Source organism: Morus notabilis, unplaced genomic scaffold (assembly GCF_000414095.1).
Source record: "Morus notabilis unplaced genomic scaffold, ASM41409v2 Scaffold757, whole genome shotgun sequence".
Classification (NCBI taxonomy): domain Eukaryota; kingdom Viridiplantae; phylum Streptophyta; class Magnoliopsida; order Rosales; family Moraceae; genus Morus; species Morus notabilis.
This window is the reverse complement of record NW_010363107.1, coordinates 1-16,962: the sequence shown is the minus strand read 5'-3', so window position 1 is coordinate 16,962 and position 16,962 is coordinate 1. Positions and strand designations below refer to the sequence as shown.

Here is a 16,962-nt window from a genome sequence, read left to right as displayed (position 1 = left end):
TAATAAAAAAATTGTACAGTTGAAAATTTTTGACAGGTACAAAAGATATTATATCCTTTTCATTTTGTGATATAATTCTGTGATATTATCTGACAATCTAAAATATTATAGTACATATTGTATATTTTTTTTCGTGTATTTTTTTAAAAATAAATTTGTGATGGGGCATATTGATTACAGCTATCACTAGTGTGATTTTAATCAACATACATAACAATGTCATTTAAAGAATCCTCTCAAGTCTCCCCATATGCATAGTTTGATTTTTTTTTTCTAATAAAAAAATATGAATCATTTGATTAAGCCTTATTATGGTTGCGTTGGTACATATCATGGGGCGTAGTGGGAGAGCTACAGATACTAATAAAAAGAAATTATATAGGACAAGAAAAAAAGGAAATTATATTTTCTTTATCCAAAAAGAAAAAGAAATTATATAGTTGTGCGTCATCTAAATTAATAATAAACTTATAAACATATCTTCATCCAATAAAAAAATATTTATTATATATTGAGTTGAGTTTTTAATAATTATATTTATATTGGTGATTACTTATTAAATATATAAATTTCATGATGTGACGTGATAAAAATTTAATTTGATTAATTATTATAATTTTTTTATCAATTGTCTAATTTATTATTGTAATTACATAACTCTGCCACTGATATAAAGTTTTTTGAGACTTTTTTTATAGTCTTTTAGTCTTCAAAATTTATATTAAAATATATTTATTTTAAATATTCTTTTAATTTGAGATGATTTTAATTAATTTAACAGCAGAAAAGAGTGGTACAATTATGAATTTTTTTTTTTTTTTTTTTTTTGGGGTTTCAGAAGAGAAAAAAGATGAAAAAATGAGTAGTAAAGAAACTGAAGTAAAACGTTGGACTAACTTTAGAGTGGATTTATAAGATGCTTCCTGGGGTTAGTTAAATCCTTTGTGTGAGCTGGATCCACTCTTTCAGGGACTGTCCCACTTTTAATTTTATTTTTTTATTATTTTTATTTTATTAATTATTGTTTCCCAAATTAAAATAAATAAATATATAATTCATCATCCCTAATAAATAATAAAATAAATGATTAAAACAGAGAAATTGAGAGCTTGAAGAAGAGAGAGAGAGAGAGACAGGAGAGGAGAGGAGAGGAGAGGAGAGGGACAAACAAAACCAGCACAGTTATTATTTTTTTTTTCCTTCCTTTAAAAACACTTATTATTTAAGAGTGGGATTATACAAGAGGAAAAAAAAAATTTCAAAAGAAAAAATTGGGAATCCTCCTTATGCCTCGCAAAACTGAGCTGGGTTCGTTGAATTTCAATCCCGTTTCAAGCATGTAAATCCATTTCCGCATCTGGGTTCGTCGCAAACAAAAGGAAAACAGGAAAGAAAAACCAGAGAGAGAAAAAGATTTATTCTTTTTCTTTGATTATTATTGTTTCTTTTTTTTTTTTTTGTGTGTTTGAGTAACGGGAAGGGATCGATGGCGACTTCAACTTCGGGAGCAGCCTGGAAATCAGGCGACGTCGTTTCCGACCAGTTTCCGGCCGGTCTCAGAGTTCTCGTCGTCGACGATGATCCCACTTGTCTCATGATCTTGGAGAAGATGCTTCGAACTTGTCTTTACGAAGGTTTTTTTTTTTTTTTTTTAACCTTTTCTGTTTTGGGTTTATTTCTTCTTCTTATTCTTCTTGTTCTTCGTTTGTGGTGAATTTTAGTTTTTTTTTTGGTTTTTTATTTGGGTGTTTTACTGTTTTTTTTGAAGTGTTTTTAGTGATTAGTTTCATGGGTTTTGAATGTTTTTGGTAGAGGAGAGAAACCCAGAGAAGAAAACAACGAAATTCTGACTACCCTTTTTAAGATTTGCCTTACACTTCCCGTTAAGATTTCAAATCTTGTGAAATCTCTGAATTCCTCATACTGATTACTATTCCACATGGGTCAAAATCGCCTTAATTTTTCATTTTCCCATAAAAGTTGGAGTCTTTATTTTTGTTTATATTTCTTTTTTTCAGTTGTGCCCTTTTGTAGATTCAGAATCCTCTGCCTATTGCCTTCTATTCATTTCAGTTTCTCAGCCTGCTTAAACAGTTGATATTTTTTTATTAACTTAATTCACTTTTTTTTTTCTTCGTTTTTGGGTAATCACAGTTACAAAATGCAACAGAGCAGAACACGCTTTGTCGTTGCTTAGAGAGAACAAAAATGGATTTGACATAGTTATAAGTGATGTTCACATGCCTGACATGAACGGATTCAAGCTTCTAGAGCACATTGGCCTTGAAATGGACCTTCCTGTTATCAGTAAGTACACCAGCTTATACAGATTTGACCAATTTTTTAAGACTTATAATCTATTTGATTATATATTGATTCCTTTAAACAATTTGGATTTGTATAGTGATGTCTGCGGATGATGGGAAGGATGTTGTGATGAAGGGTGTCACTCATGGGGCCTGCGACTACTTAATCAAGCCGGTGCGCATTGAGGCGCTGAAGAACATATGGCAGCATGTGGTCAGGAAGAAGAAGAATGAATGGAGGGAGTTGGAGCAATCTGGGAGCGTTGAGGAAGGAGATCGCTCCGCTAAGCCCTCCGAGGACGCAGATTACTCCTCCTCAGCGAACGAGGGCAATTGGAAGTCCTCGAAGAAGAGGAGGGACGAGGATGAGGAGGCTGAGGAGAGGGATGACACCTCGACGCTCAAGAAGCCTCGTGTCGTCTGGTCTGTCGAGCTCCATCAGCAGTTTGTGGCGGCTGTTAATCAGCTCGGCATTGATAGTATGTACCTTATCTCATTCATGTCTTGATTTCCTTTCATTTCTGTCCTCATATACTTGAATGACCTAATTTTTAGCTGTAGAGCACTTTGCTCTTGATTGTTGGGATTTAGAATTGGTTAAAGAAGGTTTTCTTCATAGATCCAGTTTTTAGCTCTAGAGTGTTTTACTGTTGTTTGTTGGGAGTTAGAATTGGTTAAGGAAAAAATTGCATTTGCAATTAAATAAAATGGCCTTTATGAGGAACACATTGTCGTGATTGTTGTGTGAATGATGGATTATAGTAATCCTCCATGTTTCATAAGAAAATTGGAGAGCTGAAGGATGGATGAATAGTCATTTGCCAAGTTACTAATTATCGATTTTACTCTTTTTCAATAATTTTCTCTTTTTTGGAGGGTGAATAAGCCTTCTTATGGCTTTCAGTAATGTCTTTCTTGAATACCTTCAATTAGTAGAGGGTTTAGATTTTGTGGGCCTTCATCTCTCCATCTCCCTCCTCCCTCCATCCAAAACAGGGCTATAAGATTCATGGATGTCTATTTGTGAAAATTTGAACCCGGATGTTGTATATTTCTCTCTCATGTTACTCAAGTTTAAGATGTTGATACAGAGGCTGTTCCAAAGAAAATCCTGGAGTTGATGAATGTTCCTGGCCTCACTAGAGAAAACGTCGCCAGCCATCTTCAGGTATTTTTGGAATCCCGTGCTTGATTTAATTGCTTTTTTCCCTTTTAGAAGAAGAATTCTCATGAAGAAGGTAAAATGTTGTGTGTTCTTATCCCTATTTGTTTGACGCAATTTTCATCTTCAATTCTATGTTATAAGCGATTAATCTTTTCCATTTTCTTGATGAAACTCCAATTCAACCTTGTGGGACAGAAATATCGGTTATACCTTAGAAGGCTAAGTGGGCAGCACCAAACAAGTATGAACAACTCCTTCATCAATCCCCAGGAGGCGTCTTTTGGGGCGATGACCTCGCTAAATGGCATTGATCTTCAAACTCTAGCTGTAGCGGGTCAAATTCCTGCGCAAAGCCTTGCCACTCTTCAAGCAGCTGGACTTGGTAGGTCAACAGCGAAACCTGGCATCCCTTTGCCCCTTGTTGATCAGCGGAACCTATTTAGCTTTGAAAATCCGAAGTTGAGGTTCGGAGAGGGGCAACAACAACAACAACAGCATTTGGGCACTAGTAAACCAGTGAACTTGCTCCACGGAATCCCAACAAGTATGGAGCCAAAACAACTCACCAGCTTGCACCAGTCCGCCCAATCTCTCGGGATGAATATGCAAGTCAACACCCATGGGGCGCAGAACAGCTCTTTGCTTATGCAGATGAATCAGCCACAGTCAAGAGGGCAAATTCTGAACGACACTGCTAGTAGTCATGTTCCCAGGCTTCCGACGACACAGACTATTGTATCAACTGGGCTTGCTAGTGGAGTTTTAGGTAGGAATGGAATCACCAATAATGGCAGGGGAGCAGGATACAATCCGGTTATGCAAAACTCCTCCATGTTGAATTTTCCCAATGGTTTCCCTCTTGGAAGTGCTTCGACCATGTCCGGTCTCCCATCCCAAGGGTCATTTCAAGAAGAGGTTACCTCGGAAGTTAAGGGATCAGTCTCTTTTGCGGCAAGTTATGATATATTCAATGACTTGAACCAACATAAATCCAACGACTGGGACATACAGAACGTGGGATTGACATTTGATGCCTCGCAACAGTCGAACTCCATACCAAGTGGTAGCTTGGACTTGGTTCATCAAGGGTTTTCTGGTAGCCAGAGAAATATGCCGGTTAGGAATCAATCTAATGTCGGCAAGCCAATGTACTCAATTGGGGACATTGGTCATGGGAATGCACAGAACACTAGCCAGCACCTTAATACTCTCCTCGGTGACAATTCGATAAGGATTAAAACTGAAAGAAATACTGATGTGCTTGCCGATAATGGCTTCTTTCCCGAACAATTTGGTCAAGATGATTTAATGAGTGCGCTCCTCAAACAGGTCAGTTTCCTTTTTATCCCTTCGTTTTAGTGTTTTTGAATTGAGATGTCTGTTATGGATTTAGTCATTTAGATAAACGATTATTAACTAAAATCAAACAAAATTTCATGTTTCCTAGCAGCAAGAAGGCATTACACCAGCTGAGAATCAGTTTGATTTTGATGGGTATTCCATGGATAACATTCCTGTGTAGAGGACGCCGTAGCTCGGGGTGTATATAGTTGCTGTAACAGATTGAACTTAATTCTTCGGCAACCAAAGTCTATGTCTAATTCAAGAAGGCAGAAACTCTTGATTTCGCTTCAGCTTCATCTTCCTATGTGAATAGCATGCTGCATGATTGATTAGTTCATTGAAAGATCAGGCTAATGGTGTTTCGACGGATCGATCATGTCAACGATTATGCCTGAAAGTGTCTCAAATTACTATTGCATGATACGCGAAGGCGTCGTTTTGAAATTTTTGTCCGGCTTTGGTGGTAAATTTCTATCAAGTAGCTAGCTACTACATATATCTGGATTGCTAAGCTATGTCCCTTGGTTTTTGGGATCCAATTGTGGGTAGTAGGTTTGATACATTTGCAGACTTTTTTAGGAGCTTTTCTAACTCTAATAACACTTGAAGTTTGCCCCATCTTTTCTTCTTTTCTTCTTTTCTTTTCTTTTTTTTTATGTTCACTTTCCATTTTTCTCTCCCTTTCTAAAGGAATTGACATTGATGTACATATTGTATTGGATTGCTCAAGACACAAGTCTGAGTATTCTTTTCCTGTCTTTGTTTTCTTGTACTTAAGTTTCTTAAGTAGTTTCCCATTTATGCTAGTTTTTCTTTTTGCTCTCAACTATGTTTACTATATTTCTTCATGTTGTTTTTCAATTCAATTTCACATCTGTTCATGTACTATTGATATGGATTGAGTTTGTTATTGATAAAGGAGTAAGACGCGTAAATTGATGGTTCTGTTCTTAAAGTAAATATTGACAAATTTTCTTATGTTTTCTCGATATTATCATAAGTTCTCCACATAGATTATTGAGAGAAATATACATTTGTAGAAAATACAACTAGACAATTTATATACAGAGGGTTGAAACTGCAAATTTTTTAACGATATCGTTGCAGGCGCTAAACTTATAGAAGTGAATGTTAAGAACGAGAGTGAGAATTGTATTCTTAGCGTTAAATTTTTAAAAGTGAATGTTAAGAACGAGAGTGAGAAGTGTATTTTTAAGGACGGGTAGTGAAAATAACCGAAAAAAAAAAAAAAAAAAAAAATTGCGCTCGACTTATCAGTTGCTGTAGGTGTGAATAAGAGGATGATTTAGTCATTAGTAGCCCACACAAGTCATTGAATAAGACCGTGTCCTTTGTTTTGTGATGAAAGTGATTAGAGCATCGATTAATTTTAATGGATAATTTCTTGTTAAAGAAAGAAATGCTCAAAAAAATCGTGCTAATAATGTTTAAGGGTACTGATTTTGGGGAAGACATGGTCCCGGTTCAGAATCATTTTGACAGTCAAAAAAGACGGGGATTTATTTCATGTCAAAAAATTGAAAATTTGAAATTATGCAAAGCATTAAGATGAATTATTTTCGATTTACGTGAATTTTTTGTGAGAAAAAATACTGTAACGAACTATAAATCATAATTTGAATCAAGAAACGAATCCCTCCACCAAACATCCCAGAAATTTACGTTTCAGACTGCAGACAGGAAGCTCTATGGCAATTTTTACGTACAAACCAGTCAAGCCAGGGTCCACTCTCAAAATTTGTAATGCGTTAATGAATAAGACAAAAATGACAGACTACTGTAAGTATTTTTTTTTCTCTCTAATCAAAAGACAACTGTATGTAGTTAGCAGCCTATTTTAAACACAAGGATTGTTAATAGTTTTAGGCGGTTTAATTCGTTGATTTGAGTTTTTAATTTAAATTGAGATGTAATTTTATGTGAGTTTTAGTTTTGTTATAGTAAAAAGTTCTTAAAAATAGTCATATCTAATTTTTTTACTATAGTAAAAAAGTTAGATATGACTATTTTTAAGAACTTTTTACTATAACAAAACTCGAATCAATGAAATGAACATGATCTTTACTACCCTACAAAATAAAAAATTGACACCCTGACGTTTTAGGTAAAATGTGATCGTTCTTGTCATTTTGTTATAATTTTATAAATAAAAGTTTCTAAAAACAATATTTTATCAATAAAATTTAAGAGTGTCTCTCGTACAATTAAAAAAATAAAACTATCAGTAAATTTATTTTTTTAGCTATTTTAAATATCTGTATTAAAAACTGTCTTGTTCTGTATACTCTTTAAATTTTATTTGATTTTAACTAAATTCAATAGTTAAAAAACTGATCTGAATAATAGGATGGTCTGAAAACTTTCTCATAAAAACGATTTACGTGGTTCCTGATTATTTTTAGCCGATTAGTGTATAGTTTGTTTATTTACCGCCCTAGTCATAATGAAATACACAGCGCAATAACTGAAATATTAGAAAAAAGAACGTAGTAAGATAGGTGAATATTCTATATTTAAAAAGGAAAAAATGAAAACAATAATTTGCACTTTACATGACTTTTCTATAAACTTCCACAATAGACACGTAGTTATATTATAAAGAGCAACTAATAAAAGAAAAAAAAAGTTGAAAGAAAAATCCTCATATAACTAATAGGTGCGTTTAGAATTCATTTTAAATGATTTTATTTTTTATATGAAAAAAAAATGAAAGCGTTTTTAATTTTAGACATAAATTATTTTTAAAAATGCGTTTAATAGTTATATCAAAAGAATATTTTTAGTGTAAAAAAACTCATTAATGTCTCTGTTACAATCGAGCCTAGGAGGAATAGATACGAACGGATGTATGCTAGAGGTGGTCGCAACGTTTTCGATGGGGAAAGGAGGTGAGTGCGTGAGGAGGTTGCTGAGCTGGCCTAGGCGGTTAGACTCCTAGGAAATAGTGCCTAGTGAGTAGGGACGTTAGAAAGGAGTGAGTGAGGGGGTAGTCGTTTTTATCATCTTTGAGAATAATTCTACTATTGTATTGGCTGGCCGAGCTGAGCTCGTGGTTTTCCAGCGACGATTAATCAAACGGATCCTTTGGTTGAGGTTCCTTCGGTAATCTAGCTGTGGTGTTGGTCTGTGTGCTTGTGTGTGTGTGTATTTCTGCTGCAGGTACCTAGTGACCCAACAATTTGGTATCAGAGCTTACGATCAGGGAGAAGGGAGAATGACGAAGGGTGGAACTCGTGGTGACCGCGTGGAGGAATTAGAGAAAAAGTTGGATGAATTGGCCAGGAAACTGACAGGGTTAGATCGATTAGAGGAGTGTATCAAAGGCTTACCTCAGCTGGTGTCTAATCTCGTCAAGGAGAGTGTGGAGAACTTCAGCCGGGTATTGCCGGATCCCTTGCCCATGGAACGTGGAAAGGTAGCAGCCGCCGCTCCTGTAGCAGGAACGGAGGAAGCCGCCACGGGTGCCGGACAGAGCAAGCCGTGGGATCTGTCGGTTATCGGTGTTCCTCCCGGCCGACGGCCGCACTATGTGGGACGAACAGATGGACTGCGACCACGAGGGGCAGCACCGGAAGTAGAGCCACCACCGACTTAGACGGGAGGCCGGTATAACCATGAACGAAGGCGCGGTCCCGAGCGCGGGGAGGGTGGTGGTGATCGACGACGGTTTGGAGAGGAGTTTCCGGCGTGGGCTGGAGGAGAGCCCCCCAACCCGTTTCCTCCCCGACGGAGGACGGGAGGGAGTCCACCTCGTGTGGATTTGCCGCCCTTCGACAGCGAGGGGTGGCCAGTCTAGGAGAGACGGGCGGAGCGCTACTTTTGCGTCCACCTGATTCGGCCGGATGTTCGCGTGCAGGTGGTGGCTAATTTTCTCTTCAATAGGGCATGGGAATACTACGAATAGGGTCATGGAGGAAGAACCGAGCATGGATTGGGAGGAGCTGAAATTCTCTTTCGGGCAGCGTTTTGGGCCTAGGGAATTCAGGTCCATTCAGGAACAACTGGTGGGCCTACGACAGAGGGGCTCCGTGGCAGAATATGGGGAACAGTTCTAGGAGTTGTCGGCCCGTATTCGTGGAATGGACCGAGCTACAACCCTGAGAATTTTTATGAATGGGCTGAATCAGGATTTACAGGATGATGTCCGGATGTGGCAACCCAATAGTGTACATAAGGCTATTCAATTGGGCCTCCAGCTGGAATACACACTGAAGGCCCAAGGAAGTCGTGGAAGGGGAGGTCATTTAACCCTATCCCAGGTTCCACTCCAAACGACAAGTTGTTTGGGGTCTAATAAATAGGGAAGGTCCATCGGCTGGTTGGGGTGTCGGCCCTATCCCGGGAGCCCATCTCGATTACCACCGTGGCCAAGATGGCCAAACAGGGAGAAGAGTGCTATTTAGTGCAGTGGCAATCCACCCGTTCACCTACTGCCCGGAAGGAGGGAGCAGTGGCGTCTTATATGGAGGAGTTGGAAAAGGAATATTAACTGGTGTTCTCGGGAAAACTGGGGCTGCCACCATCCAGAACAGGGGATCACGCTATTGTGCTCCATCCGGGTACCAAACCGCCGAATATCAGGCCCTACCGGTACCCGCATGCGCAGAAAAATGAGATTGAGCGTTTCATTGCAGACATGACATTGGCCGGAATTATTAGACCCAGCCATAGTCCTTATTCGAGTCCGGTGTTGCTAGTTCGCAAAAAGGACGGAAGTTGGCATTTTTGTGTGGACTATCGGGAATTGAACAAATTGACGGTGCCAGACAAGTTTCCAATCCCTATAATCAAGGAATTGTTAGACGAGTTACACGGGGCATCTTGCTTTTCGAAGCTTGATCTAAAGAACGAATACCACCAAATCCGCATGAGGCGGGAGGATGTCGAGAAAATGGCATTTCGGACACACGAAGGGCACTACGAATTCTTGGTTATGCCTTTTGGGCTTACTAATGCTCCGGCTACTTTCCAGGCAATGATGACGGAGTTGTTGAAACCATTGCTCAGGAAATTTGTTTTGGTATTCTTGGATGACATTCTAGTTTACAACCATAGTTCGAAGGAGCATTTGGATCATTTACGAACTGTGTTGGGGCTGTTGAAGGAAGGGAAGTTTGTTTTTCCAGGATACTGTGGAATACTTGGGGCACTACATTTCCCACGAAGGTGTGGCAGCGGACCCGGGAAAAATACGGGCCATGGTTGAGTGGCCCGTCCCAACCACAGTGAAAGGGGTGCGAGGCTTTCTGGGTTTGACGGGATACTACCGTCGTTTTGTGAAAAACTACGGTGCCATAGCACGGCCCTTGACTGATTTGTTAAAGAAGGGGGAGTTCACTTGGTCGGAGGAGGCGCAGCGGGCATTTCAGGTTCTTAAACGACGAATGACTGAGACCATAATCCTTGCATTACCCCATTTCAAGGACACTTTCGAGGTAGAGACGGATGCATCGGGAACAGGGATAGGGGCAGTCCTATTGCAACAGGGGCGACCGGTGGCCTACTACAGCAAGGGGCTGTCGCCTAGGACAATGGCCAAGTTGGTTTATGAGAGGGAACTTATGGCCTTGGTCCTGGCCATTCAGAAATGGCGAGCGTACTTTCTCGGCAGGAGGTTTGTGGTTCGCACTGATCAAAAATCTCTTCATTTCCTTTTGGAGCAGCAGATTAGTACTCCGGCTCAACAAAAGTGGCTGGTGAAGTTGTTGGGGTTTGAGTTCGACATACACTATCGGGCTGGAAAAGAGAATATAGTGGCCGATGCGTTGTCTCGTCAAGGTGGTTGGGCACAGGGAGGTGAACTCCTGGCTATCTCGGGGCCCCAATTCTTAGACATGACTTTGGTGGAGTGCGAGATAGCCGCCGACGCCAAACTTCGCACCCTCAAGGAGCTTTTGAGTCGCGGAGAGGCGCAAGAAAACCATTATGCCGTGGAGCATGGGGTGTTGCTGCACCGGGGACGGATAGTCATTCCGGCGGGTTCCCAATTCAAACAACAGTTGTTGCAGGAGTTCCACTCCACTCCGACAGGGGGACATGCGGGGGCCTTAAGGACTTATAAGCGGATAAGCGCTAACGTGTATTGGCTAGGCATCGCCAAGGATGTGCAACGGTTTGTGGCTAAGTGCGGGGTTTGTCAACAGAATAAGGTAAAGTCAACAAGCCCGGCAGGGTCACTACAACCGCTACCTATTCCCGAAGTAGTGTGAGAGGATATTTCGATGGATTTCATCGAGGCGCTGCCTAAGCCCAATGGGCATGAGGTCATTTTTGTGGTGGTGGACCGCTTAACCAAGTTTGCGCACTTCATCACTCTCAAGCGGCCATTCACCGTAAAGTTGGTAGTAGAGGTGTTTTGTCAAGAGGTGGTGCGTCTTCACGGCATACCTCGGAGTATAGTGAGTGATCAGGATAAGGTGTTTACCAGTCTGTTTTGGAGAGAGCTATTCCGTCTCCAACAGACAACCTTGCGCATGAGTTCTGCATACCACCCTCAAACGGATGGGCAGACATAAGTTCTTAACAGTTGCTTAGAGGCATATCTGAGGTGCTTCACCAGCGGTCAGCCTATGCACTGGAGTAGATGGCTGTGTTGGGTGGAATATTGGTACAATACCAATTTCCACGGGGCTACTCATATGACACCCTTCCAAGCCTTATATGGTCGGGCTCCCCCAACTCTGATACGCTATACAGGGGGCAAGATCACAGTGGGTTCAGTGGATATGCAGCTTTCGGATCGAGATGAGCAGCTGAAACAGTTACGCTGCAACTTGGAGCGCGCTCAGGAACGAATGAAGCGTTATACGAATCAGAAACGGGTGGAACGAGAGTTTCAGGTGGGAGAACTCGCTTGGCTAAAACTGCAACCCTATCGGCAGAGATCTGTGGCCACGCGTCTCAGCAACAAGTTGGCCCCGAAATACCACGGTCCGTTTGAGGTGCTCGGCAGGGTAGGTCCTGTGGCTTACAAGCTTCGGTTGCCAGAAGGTTCCAGGGTGCACTCAGTTTTCCATGTGTCTATGCTAAAAAAAGTGGTCGGCAGACGTGCGGTTTCACAGGAACCAGTGATCGTCGACTTCGCGCCGGACATCTCAGAACCACTGTTCCCGGAGACTGTGTTACAAGGGCGCCTACGGAAGCAAGGAGGACAGCCCCTTAAGGAAGTGCTGGTGAAGTGGCAGGGCCGGGACATGGAGAGCCACTTGGGAAAGTGTTGAAGAGCTGCAAGCCCGTTTCCCTACTTTCGACCTTGAGGACAAGGTCGATTTTGAGGAGGGGAGTAATGTTACAACCGAGCCTAGGAGGAATAGATACGAATGGATGTATGCTAGAGGTGCTCGCAACGTTTTCGGTTGGGGAAATAAGGTGAGTGCGTGAGGAGGTTGCTGAGCTGGCCTAGGCGGTTAGACTCCTAGGAAATAGTGCCTAGTGAGTAGGGACGTTAGAAAGGAGTGAGTGAGGGGGGTAGTCGTTTTTATCATCTTTGAGAATAATTCTTCTATTGTATTGGCTGGCCGAGCTCAGCTCGTGGTTTTCCTGCGACGATTAATCAAACGGATCCTTTGGTTGAGGTTCCTTCGGTAATCTAGCTGTGGTGTTGGTCTGTGTGCTTGTGTGTGTGTGTATTTCTGCTGCAGGTACCCAGTGACCCAACAGTCTCTTTCTCTCTCTATGCTTAAGAGAGGAGAAAATGAAAATAAAAAATAAAAAACGACTAAAAGTCGTTTATCATTTCTCTCTCATTTTACACTAAACTAAAAAATTATTTTTATTTCTGTCTTTTATCTTTATTGCGCCAAACGCCGTTTTAAAAACATTTTTATTTTTTCATTTTTAAAAAACGTGAAAAATAAAAACAGCATCAATTCTAAATACAGCTAATATTTTTTACATTGACAATTCCACGAAACTCTTTAAAAAAGGGTAGTGTGATTAAAAGTTTTTTCCATTAAACCCAAAAAAAAAAAAAAAAAAAAAAAAGCAAACAAACAAACAGAGTTTTTAACAAGGCCAAAAATTGGATATTGAAGACAAAAAAAAAAGGTTCAACAAAACATCCACTAGAGTCTTAGAGGTACACATACAACAAAGATCAAAGCTGATTTCTCTGTACCTAGATTCAACAATGTTTCAACACAACATATATCATTGTACACTCACTATATATATATATATGATTTCTCTGTCCTCTGTTATCGTCTAATATCCTCCTTCACAATTCCAAACCAAAGTAAGTCTACCAGTCAGATTCCCGGCAAACTCCTACCCGCCCCCGGTGCTCGCCGACGCCGATGATCGAATCGCCGAAAGAATGAAAAAATCAGCAGCAGTTACGAAGTATGAAGTCACTAAATCAATATGAGGAGTACTAAGACCAACAATAGCAGTGAAGAGAATGATGTGGCTGAGGTTTTTCCAACACCATTGCTTGGAAGTGCTGATGGAATTGAGCATTCTTCACCATTGAAGAAAACCTTGGTGGGAAATCCATCTCCCATAGGCACATTGATTCCCGGGGTGTTTTTCTTTTTGAATGAGATCACTGTCTGCTGCTTCCCCGGAACTCGAGGGTCCTTCTCCGGGTTGGCGGCGTCGGTCTCCGCCACGAGGTAGTTCAATCCCTCAAGCCCCTCCATAAAAAGGGTGTTGTTGTAACCATCCAATTCCAAGGCGCTTCCGTTGAAGGAGTACATTTTCTCGAAACCGGGGACCGCTTTCTTCATCTGCACGGCAGCGAACCAATCGGGGAAGCTCGTCTCGCCCCAATTGAAGAGCGTAATCCTCGCGCTCCACCCTCGGGAGTAGTCCGTGGCAATGTGCCAGTTGATGCTGACGCCGCAGTTGTCGCCGCACGGCATGGGGTCTGGGTTCGGTAGGTGTTTGAGATCGGCCCAAGCTTTCGCCTTTGCCGTCCTGTTCTCGAATGGAATGAGGAGCGCCTCAGGCGGGAGGAGCATTGCAGTCGTGGTAGTGCTGCAGGTGCGGTCAGTAGCGCGCGAGCAGCCACAAGCGCACGTTTTGCAAGGGACGACCGAGTCGTTGTAGTAGGCGGAGAACGAGACGCAGCATCTCGGGGACGCGCCTTTAAGCTGCGTGATGTTGCACACGACCTGCCAGCTAGCCACGGCAGTCGAGTTTGAGGGCAAGCCACTAGGGTCGGGGAATTGGCTAGGGCTGACACGCACCGGCGGGCCACATTTGTAATCGGGATTCATCGTGCCGTTGATCCTCCAGTTCTGAGGCGGGGTGAGCTCAGACCGGTTAAGATCCGGAGGCATTTTGAAAACCTGAAGCTGGAACGACGAAATGGACTTGCTCGCATCCATCAACGGCGGCAAAATAGTACCGTTGCGGCAACAATAGGGCTTGAAACCGAGGTTCGAATCGTTGTACTTCGTCGGAGGGAGATCAATCAGGGTCGGCCTTCTTTCGCAATTCAACACATTGGCGAAGTCTAGATCGCCGTAATACGTTCCTTGCGAGCCAAAAATGCAGTCAGAGGAGTCGACAACGGACGGATAAGCGCCTTTCATGGTGTAGATGAACTCGTCCCGCATCCAATCCCAACTCAATTTCCAATTGTCAAGGCGCCCCAGAGGGTTGTGGTTGGAGATTGTGACTTGCGCCCAGTAAGACGAGTCGTATGTTCGGGTTACGTCGTACATGATCGAAAGATCGCCGGATTGGCGCGGCAGGAACTCTTCTTCCACCGTGATGTTTGTTTTGACATCAGGGTCTACTGTGCAACAGACGTGCATCCCACTCTTCCCTGAAAATGAACAAAGAGGATAAATGTCAATGTAAGAAACTATTACTTGTATAGTCACATGAAACAGAGAATAACAAAACACAATTTGGTTTCATTTTTATGATGTATGCTTATTTTGTAACACCCTTTTACTAATGACTATGGTAAGAACAAGCAATGAAAGCATAAATGATTCAAAATATCTTCTTTTTTCCTTTCAAAACTAATAAGTTCATACACAAGTTGACAAAGTTATGTTAAAGTAATTACATTCCAATAATTTTAAACCACTTATGACTAAAACAAATCAAGGTCATAATGCTTAAAATTTATCCTGATTTGAATGATATATTCTTATTTGTCAATCGCTTAAGACTATTTTGTAGCACTCTTTGCTAATGACTAAGGCAAGAACACACAATGAAACATAAATGACTTGAAAGAACTCTTTTTTTTTTTTCCAAAAAAAAAAGAAAGAAAATTAGAAGTTGATACGTGACTTTGATATGGTCAAGTGACCTAATTTTCAGGACAATGTCATGTTCAGACAATTAATTTACAAGACAAATTATGATTCATTCCTCATACTACACAAAAATTTCAAACAAAAAATAAACAAAATTCAATCAAAGTCAAAAAAAAAAAAAAGACAATTACCTTGCAAAGTGGGTTTGGGGCAAACAAACCCATCATTGGCGAGAGAGATATTATCCGGCATAGGAACATCCGGCGGCGCGACGCCGAACTGAGTCCCGACCAGCTTGACCTGAACCTGCATCTGGGTCAGGTCTCCGGCGGTCTTGATCGCCGTCTTGAGATCGCTCATCGGGAATCCGGCGAAAACGGTGCCGTTCTCGACGCTGGCAGGGAGGGTCGACCCGTCGGCGAGGACGGCGCTGGAGGCGGAGACGAGGAACTCGCCGTGGCGGAATCCGACAAAGGCCCGCCACGACTTGAGGTCGTCAAGGCCGTTGTTGAGGACTGTGAGGGTGGATTCGAAACGGTATGGCTGGTGAGTTGGGTCGGACTTCTTCAGATCCGGCGGAAGCTTGGATCCGGCGGTGTGGGCGTATGAGAGGTACACGCCGTTGCAGGAGTCCGACGGCGGAGGCGCCGGCGACGGAGCGTCGGCGGCGGGGGACTGGGAGGCTGCGAGCACAATGAGGTTGAAGATGAAGATGATGAGGAAGAGGGAGTTTGAGTTGGCGGCCATGTTTGCGGAGCTTTGTCCTTCGAAAGTTTGGACTTTTGAGTTTTTGAATTTAAGAGAGAGAGAGAGAGAGAGAGAGTGCGTGTGTTATTTGTAAGAAGAGTGACGTGTTTTTTTAGAGAGAGAAACAAAAGAGAAGGCCAAGCACTAATTCAACGCGTTGGGGGTGTGTTTTTTGTGTTATGTACAGCTTAGTAGAAGCTGTATTTTTTTATTTTTGATTTTTTTGGTTGCTTAGTGGAATTATTCTTTGTATTTGATTTGTGTTTTGGAGAAAGTTTCCATATGATAAGAAAAATACATTTTCTTTCTTTAGATAAATATTTATTTTTTTAGGAAAGAGAATACATTGGGTGCATTTAATACTGTTTTTAAAAATCATTTTTTTCATTTTTCGATGTGCTGAAAATGAAATTAGTTTCTCTTCTTTGCATTGGTTTTTGAAAACGATACAAGATCGTTTTCCTCTTTTCATTTCCATTTTCCATTTTCGTTTTAGATTTTTTTTTTTTGTGATTATGGCTTTGAGTTTACAGTTGTTTTTCTTTTAATATTTCTCTCCAGCCTCTGCCTCCGTCACGAACCCAAGAGACATCGCCGACGAAGCTCGCGAACCCCAGCCGCCATCAAAACTCACGAACCCAACTTCTCCTCCAGGAACCAGTAATCTCAGGCACTCACAACTACTCTTCCGTGATTCCAACAACCAACAAAGCTCGCAAATCCAACTAATATAGTATACTAGTATAAACTAACATACTGATTATTAGTATACTAGTAATATATTAATATGAACTAATATATTCATTATTAATTATTTAATATATTATTTTATTATATTAATTATTTAGTATATTATTTAAAATACTATTACATGTTTTAAAAAATGTACAACTAAATAGAGTTTCAGTTTTTTTCTACTGAAAATAATCTCTGAATAAAATTACTAAACGCATTTTTAAAAATGATTCCAGTCTGTGATTGAAAATGTTTTCAAAAATGAAGAAATGATTCCTTCTTTCCATTTTCATACAGAAAATAAAATTATTTTAAAACGAGTTTCAAACGCATCTAATAATTAAAAAAGGGTATTTTTTAACTAGATTAAGCCTATAACGGCTGTAATATACCATCTCTAACTATAAAATTTTATCTAATTATATTT

General features: G+C 41.0%; 2 protein-coding genes across 3 annotated transcripts; one reads left to right on the top strand and one right to left on the bottom strand.

Moving 5' to 3' along the window:
• Positions 1–1,102: 1,102 nt before the first annotated feature.
• LOC21388359 (two-component response regulator ARR2) lies at positions 1,103–5,621 on the top strand. 2 transcript variants are annotated; one of them, XM_024169208.1, is made up of 6 exons: positions 1,103–1,634; positions 2,155–2,307; positions 2,405–2,785; positions 3,398–3,474; positions 3,667–4,800; positions 4,919–5,621. In XM_024169208.1, exons 1-6 carry the CDS (start codon positions 1,487–1,489, stop codon positions 4,991–4,993), a joined length of 1,968 nt encoding a protein of 655 aa, XP_024024976.1. In that variant the 5' UTR covers positions 1,103–1,486; the 3' UTR covers positions 4,994–5,621. The 2 variants fall into 2 exon arrangements, with proteins under 2 accessions (XP_024024976.1, XP_010101901.1); XM_010103599.2 differs by having other exon boundaries at positions 1,104–1,634; positions 4,922–5,621.
• Positions 5,622–13,024: 7,403 nt separating this feature from the next.
• LOC21388358 (COBRA-like protein 7) lies at positions 13,025–15,943 on the bottom strand. The gene is made up of 2 exons (XM_010103598.2): positions 15,245–15,943; positions 13,025–14,608 (listed from the first exon to the last, which is right to left on the bottom strand). The coding sequence occupies exons 1-2, from the start codon at positions 15,798–15,800 to the stop codon at positions 13,188–13,190; spliced, it is 1,977 nt and encodes a 658-aa protein (XP_010101900.1). The 5' UTR covers positions 15,801–15,943; the 3' UTR covers positions 13,025–13,187.
• Between the last annotated feature and the right edge of the window lie 1,019 nt (positions 15,944–16,962).